The 7,716-nt window shown below is 49.1% G+C and overlaps 4 protein-coding genes across 4 annotated transcripts; 2 read left to right on the forward strand and 2 right to left on the reverse strand.

The window, feature by feature from the left end:
- The first annotated feature begins 38 nt into the window (after nucleotides 1-38).
- On the forward strand, nucleotides 39-2,062 carry LOC6732123 (magnesium transporter NIPA2). The gene is made up of 2 exons (XM_002079219.4): nucleotides 39-434; nucleotides 969-2,062. Exons 1-2 carry the CDS (start codon nucleotides 134-136, stop codon nucleotides 1,823-1,825), a joined length of 1,158 nt encoding a protein of 385 aa, XP_002079255.2. The 5' UTR covers nucleotides 39-133; the 3' UTR covers nucleotides 1,826-2,062.
- On the reverse strand, nucleotides 2,058-2,581 carry LOC6732124. Its single transcript, XM_002079220.4, is given in 3 exon segments — nucleotides 2,058-2,130; nucleotides 2,133-2,195; nucleotides 2,198-2,581. Coding segments are annotated over 3 exon segments (492 nt in total). The 5' UTR covers nucleotides 2,580-2,581; the 3' UTR covers nucleotides 2,058-2,083.
- A 124-nt stretch (nucleotides 2,582-2,705) lies between these two features.
- On the forward strand, nucleotides 2,706-3,705 carry LOC6732125 (protein D3). Its single transcript, XM_002079221.4, has one exon. The coding sequence runs from the start codon at nucleotides 2,792-2,794 to the stop codon at nucleotides 3,563-3,565; it is 774 nt and encodes a 257-aa protein (XP_002079257.2). The 5' UTR covers nucleotides 2,706-2,791; the 3' UTR covers nucleotides 3,566-3,705.
- A 315-nt stretch (nucleotides 3,706-4,020) lies between these two features.
- On the reverse strand, nucleotides 4,021-7,499 carry LOC6732126 (uncharacterized transmembrane protein DDB_G0289901). The gene is made up of 3 exons (XM_016178346.3): nucleotides 5,373-7,499; nucleotides 4,413-5,263; nucleotides 4,021-4,347 (listed from the first exon to the last, which is right to left on the reverse strand). The coding sequence occupies exons 1-3, from the start codon at nucleotides 7,306-7,308 to the stop codon at nucleotides 4,291-4,293; spliced, it is 2,844 nt and encodes a 947-aa protein (XP_016024789.1). The 5' UTR covers nucleotides 7,309-7,499; the 3' UTR covers nucleotides 4,021-4,290.
- Between the last annotated feature and the right edge of the window lie 217 nt (nucleotides 7,500-7,716).

Here is a 7,716-nt window from a genome sequence, read left to right on the forward strand (position 1 = left end):
CCATCACTGGCAGTGTTGGTAGGGTCGGTATTTACCCGCTGTCCGCATGCAGCCACTCCAAAGATTCATTGTTGGCTTGTGACTCAGACTTCCTGGTGCGAAAAGCAGGAGCGGATCACGCAGCGGATTAGCAATGAACACCGACGGCGAAGCCTCATCACTGCAGATGCCCCAGATGACGGTGGGGGGCATGCTCCCGGGCGAAGCCAACCAATCGCCTGACACCGCTCCGCTTTCGATGGCGGCGGCAGTGTCCAACACGGACTTCTACATCGGCGTTGGCCTGGCCATCTCCTCCTGCTTCTTCATCGGCTCCAGCTTCATCATTAAAAAGAAGGCGCTTATTCGACTGAGCAAGTACGGCGAGGTGCGGGCGTCAGCCGGAGGATTCGGATATCTGAGGGAGTGGATCTGGTGGGCGGGTCTTCTGACAAGTGAGTTAAGAACCAAACAAAGAACACTCGGTTTCCGGAATACCCTTGCAGTGTGAACTTTCTAGTGTAATAATAATAATAATGTGAAATTCGAAAACCAAGATACTTAAGTGAGGAAAGCCCTAGAAACACTTTTCCATATGTTTCATATCCAAAAAGCTTACAAAATAACGACCTCCTGTTATCACAAACTTCCGTTGCTGATTTGTGTAATTTAAATATTTCCAATTTCCCAAAATTTGATTAAGACGGATCGATTTTTGAAAATTAAAAACATAGCAAATAGAAGTCGATTACTTACAACGCACAACGCAAACTAGAGCATTTGTAAACATATAACAAATAATCTATAACACAAAGAGATAACAACTATTTCCATTTATACACATAAACTTACCTAATCTATAGAATCGAAGATTAGTTGCGAAGCTTCTCCCGAAATTTGAATACCGCCTGCAAGGGTATATTATCAGAAAAACAGAACCCCTTATCACACTGACCTTATGACTCACTTGCTCTGCTTATTTCTTACAGTGGGTGTGGGAGAAGCGGCCAACTTTGCGGCCTACGCCTTTGCCCCCGCTTCATTGGTCACTCCGTTGGGCGCGCTGAGTGTTATCATCTCAGCCGTGATGGCCTCCAGATTCCTCAACGAGAAACTAAACCTGCTGGGGAAGATCGGCTGCTTTCTGTGCATACTGGGATCCACCATCATTGTGATTCACTCGCCCAAAGAGAAGGAGATCGAGGATCTGCAGCTCCTATTTGACATGCTTTTGGATCCGGTTTTCATCCTGTACGTGATCTGCATCGTCGGCTCCACGGTGTTTGTGGCCTGCTTCATTGCGCCACGCCATGGGCACACCAATGTGGTGGTTTATATCTTCTTGTGCTCCGGCATCGGATCTCTGACTGTGATGTCCTGCAAGGCATTGGGCCTAGCCATACGGCAGACGCTGAATAACGGAGGCAACGTCTTCCTCACATGGATGCCATGGTTCCTGATCCTGGTCACCGTCACTTTCATAGCCATCCAGATGAACTATCTGAACAAGGCGCTGGATATATTCAATACTAGTATAGTTACTCCAGTGTACTATGTAATGTTCACCACTCTGGTGATAGCTGCCTCTGCCATCCTCTTCAAGGAGTTCACTCACATGCGGTTCGACGATATCCTCGGCGATGTGTGCGGCTTCCTGATCGTTATCACAGCTGTGTTCCTGCTCAACGCGTTCAGAGATATTGATATATCGCTGAATGATGTGCGAGGTCTGATGCGACCGAAAATGCAGCGGGTGTCGCAGTTCGACGAGGAGGTGCTGGTCACCAGCAATACCAAGGAACGGCGCCTGTCCTACGGATCCAGCGACATCTTCCGGAAGGCCTGACACAAGCAGCGCTACCAGGTCTAGTTGCATCCCTTGCAGCGGCCGACCTGAAGACAAGGTTGCTTTACTCCGTAAACGAAGCATTGGTCCAAATATCTGTGCATATCACCTGCAATCACTTTCATCTCATCATCCCCATCTATTGTTCCTTCGCTCTTGTTATTCATACATTCGCTAGCATAAGCACGTAGGTTTAGGTTACACTTACATATATTAAACACGACTTAACGAAAACGATTTGTAATTGTAGTTTTATTTTTATATATGACCAGGAAGATCCTTTGGTCTACGAATCTTCTGTGGAAGAACTCGCGATCTGTGATCAGAGGAAATCGCTGGCTTTCAATTTGAGCAACCGCAGGTAAGCTATTTGCGGTTGGAGGGCCGGTGAGTTCTGTCTAACGGACAATCTTCCGAAGCTCCGGGTGATGGCAATCGCCTCCCTCTCCGCCGTTGCGGTGTCCTCCCAATCCTCCATTGTGGCGTGCACGCCCAGCGGCTTGGTGCCAGCTACTCTCTGAATCGTCTCCATCATTTGCAGACTTTGACGAATCTCTCGCCCCCTTCCACCCGGCGTCCCATATCCAAGCAGATCTTCGCGGGCTTCCAAATGCTCATAGGTATGAATGGGAACGGTTCCTGAGAGTTTCTCTTTCTTCCTCAGTTCATAGGCGATCTGTCCACGGACCATATTGAAGTCCGGCTCCAACTGCACCAGATCGTGCTCGAACCGTGACGTGGGCACCCAAGCCATGATAATTCACTGCCTTATTTTTAATTCCTTTTCTCAAGTAGACTGCGCAAATATTTTCGTAGAATAGAAATTCAAAATCACACATTGCTATCGATAGCGATAACAAAGTTGTAACGCTTACAGGTGAATCGCAACTTATCGATTGTCAGTCGGCAAATAGAACAATAAACAGTTTTTTAATTAATCCAATTTGGTTTACTTAAGCAATAAGGATGATTTGTATGCGGCTCCGGGTGTTGCGTAATCTCAATCGCAGCGCTTTAAATGGATTTAGAAAAGATTTCAACCGATCAACCGCTGTGAATGTCAATTATTCAGCTGTCAACTTTCCGGCCGCCATTAGAACGCTGAAAACTTGTAGCAATTCTATCCTAACCAAGGAACCGAAACCAATCTCTGCATTTATCGCATCTCAGCGGCAGTATTCTTGCGAAAAAATAGGCAAAACCATGGAGGAGCACTGTGTAGTTCCGGATGTGATCGCCAAGGCACCGGCGCAGACGGCAGTGGTGGAATATCCCGGCGATATTGTCGTGAAGCCGGGTCAGGTCCTGACCCCCACCCAGGTGAAGGATGAGCCGTGCGTGAAATGGGAGGCGGACGCCAATAAGCTGTACACCCTCTGCATGACCGACCCGGATGCGCCGAGTCGCAAGGATCCCAAGTTTAGGGAGTGGCACCATTGGCTGGTGGGCAACATACCCGGTGGAGATGTCGCCAAGGGCGAGGTTCTCTCCGCCTACGTGGGATCCGGTCCTCCACCAGACACCGGACTCCATCGCTACGTTTTTCTGATCTACGAGCAACGGTGCAAGCTCACCTTCGACGAGAAGCGACTGCCCAACAACAGCGGAGATGGACGCGGTGGCTTCAAGATCGCCGAGTTCGCCAAGAAGTACGCTCTAGGCAATCCCATTGCCGGTAACCTCTACCAGGCGGAGTACGACGACTATGTGCCCATCCTCTACAAGCAGCTGGGCGCTTAGTTATCACGCCAAAAAAGAACCATGCTTATATAAGCCAGTCTGAATTGGATTTAAATCTATTGTAACCTAGAAATTAAAGACACCCATGAACATTCTGTGAAACACTGTTGCTGGCAATAAAATTGTTAAAGACATCCTAAGCCACTGTATCCTATCTCCTGCTTGTTGAAATCCAGTTCATCCAAGATATGAACTTTACACATTTTCAATATTTTCATATCTAGTAATAATTCTTTTACTCTTTGCTGAGAAAGTTGCAGTTTGTGGGCTGGTTATGTATTTATTATTCATTCAAATTACAATCTACTTCTTTATCAATAGGATTCTTCTAGCGTCATTTGTATACATATAGATTTTATGAACTTGAGTTTATATCTCGCCAAAATACACGTTTTGAAGATACAAGACATAATTGCTATCGGCCTTCCAAGTAGGAAGAACGTCTCTGATCAGTATTATAGTTGTTTCCCAGGGCGCAAGAGACGCCCCTCTGGGTAAGTTATTTATTTGTAAAAGCATTGCGACATAATTACAATCTACATCTTAAAGTCAGGAGGATGGTTCTTCGTGTGTGCAATAATAAAGGTCTCTAATACAACTAGATGCAGACTCGTACAATCCATAAAATAATGCTGAAGAAGAACCTACGCTCTGTTCCCTCCTTTGATGGGTCCAGCGCATGTGCGGCTGTTGAGAAGGAGGGGATGTCTAGTTTCCAAATTACTTTACTCTATAGAGGGAAAGACAGTGCGATGGTCTTTCCATTCGGTTTCGCTGATTGCCTATAAGAAGCAAGGTCGGAGTTAGTTAATACGAAAAAGGCTGCAGGACCATGTTACCAACTTACCACGAGCTCGTCGAAAGCCTGTTTGGCCAGCCAGTGGAAGCATGGACTCTTCCATTCGCGCGCAATCGCCTGCTGATCCTTGACGTCGTCCTCGGCGGTGGACTTGGAATTGGTAATGGCCTTGTACTTGGCCCACAGGAAGACCATGCTGCGCAACTTGTAAACCCACAGGTCATTGGGTATGCCGCGAATGATGTCCTGTATCTCCACCATGTTCAACTCCGTAAGGTTATCCAGGAAGGTGCGGTTCATCAACGTAAAGATCGTCTTCATTGTGTCGTACGGCACGTCGGCATTCTTCTCGAGACCGAAGTGTGCCGACTTTATGATAGCGCAAACCACCTGCTCTGTGGTGAGCTTGGGCAGATTGGGTAGGAAGCAATGCTCGAGGTTCAAGTTGCCACACTCCAACAGCTGCTGGTCGATCTCCTCGCCAACATTCTTGTAGTCCTTCCACCAGTTGCCCCAATCATTATATTTCTTCGATTCGTTAAGCGGTGCCCAATCGGACCGTATGCGTTTCCTGTTGCGCTTTGCAATCTTGCGTGCCGACTTGGCGTCGTCGGCCACCGATTCGTCTTCCGAATCTTCGTTGAGCACTACGGCCGCCTCTACGAAGTCCTCCTCGGTGGCGTCCTGGTTTGTACTGTAATTGAAGGTTTGTTCGAAGAAGGTCAATGCATATGAGTCCGCCTCCGGCTGTGGGAGCTTCTTCGGCTGATCGTTGAGATAGGGAATCTTGAATCCGCCAATAAGGAAACCGCGCTTGCGTGCCACGCGTCGCCACTTCTTGACCGACTTGGAGGCAGCCTCCGTTTCCAGCGGTGGAGGTGGGGCAACTCGCTTCTGACCTGCAATGCATAACATATTAGGAACTATTCGCAAAACTCTACTAAACGAATTGTAATAGTTTGAAGAAAGTTTGGTAATGCAAGCTTACTAATTAGAACGAAATCTTACTAATTGGGACGGGCAATCCAGGAGCATTTGGTGGCCTATTGGGCACTCCTGCTGGTTTGCCCCCTTGTGGTCCACCTTTCACTGCCTGCTGGCCAGTCCTAGGTGCCAGTGGTCCCGACTTCTGCAGCTGTGGTCCAGCTCTCAAACCCTGTGGTCCAGATCTCAATCCCTGTGGTCCAGTTCTCAAGCCCTGAGGTCCAGTTCTTAATCCCTGTGGTCCAGCTCTTAATCCCTGTGGTCCTGTCCTGTTGGCCTGCGGTCTGGTCCTCACGGCTGGTGCAGCCACCGGTGGCTTCTTGTTGCTGACCGCAACCGTACTCGAATTGGGTGTTAAGTTATTGACTTTATACTGATTTGGTGCTGCAACGGGCAGCTTTTTTTGTACTCCAGCCGCATTGCCCGGACGCAGGTTGGCGGGCTTGTTGTTGGTCAGAGTGGGCGAGCCCGCGCTTTTAACGATTTCAGCCTTCTGAGGATTGTTGCGCAAGTTCTGGACCGCCTTGGCGGCTGGCTGTGGAGCTGGCTTTCGAACAGATCCGCCGTTGTTCAGATTCATCTTCTGCAGCTGATTGCGCTTCGAGTTGAAGGCGCGCTGACTAGCTTCCCATCCAGAGCCGCCGGAACCTACTCCTCCTCCGCCGCCGGCACCTCCTCCACCGCCGCCGCCTCTTCCTACACCGCCACCACCACCACCACTGTTCGATTGATAGCCAGAGTTCGGGAACGATGAGGATTGCGATTTGTTCCAGTTCTTGCGAGAGTCCTGGAAGGTGCGACTAATGTTGTTGCTAAAGCCGCCTCCAGAATTGTTGTTGCCAAAGTTGCCACCAGAGTTCGGGTTAAAGCCTGGCCCTCCGGATCCTCCGACAGCCGGTCCGCGGTTGTTAAAGTTTCCTATATCCCTATTGTTGTCCCCAAAGTTCTGGCCAAAGTTGTTGCTAAAGCCGCCTCCGGAATTATTGTTGCCAAAGTTGCCACCAGAGTTCGGATTAAAGCCTGGGCCTCCGGATCCTCCTCCAGCCGGTCCGCGGTTGTTAAAGTTTCCTATATCCCTATTGTTGTCCCCAAAGTTTCCAGAGTTCTGGCCAAAGCTGCCGTGATTTCCACCGCGACCGTAGGAATCATTGAAACCGGAACGCTGGTCATCAAAGTTGGTACCTCTGTTTGGGAAATTGTCATTGTTGAAGTTGCGTTGATTGTTTCCTCCATACGAAGGACCAGTGTTTCCACCAAAAGGGACATCGCTTCCTGCAAAGGAAGGTCCACTATTGCCCCCATAAGCGGGTCCATTATTTCCACCAAAAGAGGGAGCATTGTTGCCGCCAAATGGCACTCCATCGTTGGGACCGAAATTACCGAATGATCCCTGATTTCTGGGTTCATCGTTGAAAAACCTATCGCCGCTTCCCTGCGGCTGGGGACCTCGATAGTTGACATCCGTATTGCGGTCCATACGGTTCTCCACCTCTAGCAAGCGGGCTACGCTGCTCGGATTGGATGCTCCCCTGTTCACTTGGCCGAAATTGGAGGACGGGCCGCCACGAAATTTGTCCTGGAAATTATCGCCGAAACGCTGGTTGCTGCTCGGATTGAAACCGCTCCGATCTCCGTCTCCGGAACGTGGGTAGCTGTTGTTGCCGCCACTGTTGCTGTTGTTGTTGTAGTTGCCACCGCCGCGACTGAAGTTGCCACCATCTGGACTGGAATTCCGGTTGACGCCATAGCCTCCGCCACCGGAAGCGCCGCCGTAGCCTCCTCCGCCACTGGTGTTGCCGCCTCCGCCGAAGTTGGCGCCACTACCACCTCCGCCGTAGTTTGAGGAATACATCCCGCCGCCGCCGCCGCCTCCTCCACCACCACCAACGCCGCTGGAGCTCCCCATTCCGCGCCGCTGGCCAATGCCGTAAGCGTCGTTCTTCATTTGGCGGTAGTCCATTCCGAATAGTCCTTGCCCGGAGTTACCTTTTCGTCGAGCGCTCGCCGCTGCTTCCAATTAACTGGCTTCTCTGCGATTTTTTCCAACACAACAAGCGCGGCCCAAAAAATGCTTTCCTTTCCCCGAATTTTTCTCTGTCTGGTGCCAGGGTTGCAAAGCAATGAAAGCCGGCTGCTCAAAATGGTAATAAGTCCGATTCGAAGTTGGTATTTTTATTGAAAAATACTAACAGTAAAAGAAAAATACCGCTATTGAATTATTTTGAAATACCTGGCAATAATTTATTATTTATTTATATTTTAAGCATTATGTCAAATGTGATTTGTTATACACAACATTTGTCATATGTATAATTTCGTGTTTGATTCGGTTTTATACTGGAGAGCCATCTACCAAAAAAATACTGCA

This window comes from Drosophila simulans, chromosome 2L, assembly GCF_016746395.2.
Source record: "Drosophila simulans strain w501 chromosome 2L, Prin_Dsim_3.1, whole genome shotgun sequence".
In the NCBI taxonomy this organism is placed as follows: domain Eukaryota; kingdom Metazoa; phylum Arthropoda; class Insecta; order Diptera; family Drosophilidae; genus Drosophila; species Drosophila simulans.

Bases quoted from the DNA above. Each gene is read 5' to 3' on its own strand.
- LOC6732123 (XM_002079219.4), top strand. From the start codon at position 134: ATGAACACCGACGGCGAAGCCTCATCACTGCAGATGCCCCAGATGACG. The intron at 435-968 runs GTGAGTTAAGAA...TATTTCTTACAG, and splicing joins GTGGGCGGGTCTTCTGACAA to TGGGTGTGGGAGAAGCGGCC.
- LOC6732125 (XM_002079221.4), top strand. From the start codon at position 2,792: ATGATTTGTATGCGGCTCCGGGTGTTGCGTAATCTCAATCGCAGCGCT.
- LOC6732126 (XM_016178346.3), bottom strand. From the start codon at position 7,308: ATGGACTACCGCCAAATGAAGAACGACGCTTACGGCATTGGCCAGCGG. The intron at 5,264-5,372 runs GTAAGATTTCGT...TATGCATTGCAG, and splicing joins TGGATTGCCCGTCCCAATTA to GTCAGAAGCGAGTTGCCCCA. The intron at 4,348-4,412 runs GTAAGTTGGTAA...TGCTTCTTATAG, and splicing joins AGGCTTTCGACGAGCTCGTG to GCAATCAGCGAAACCGAATG.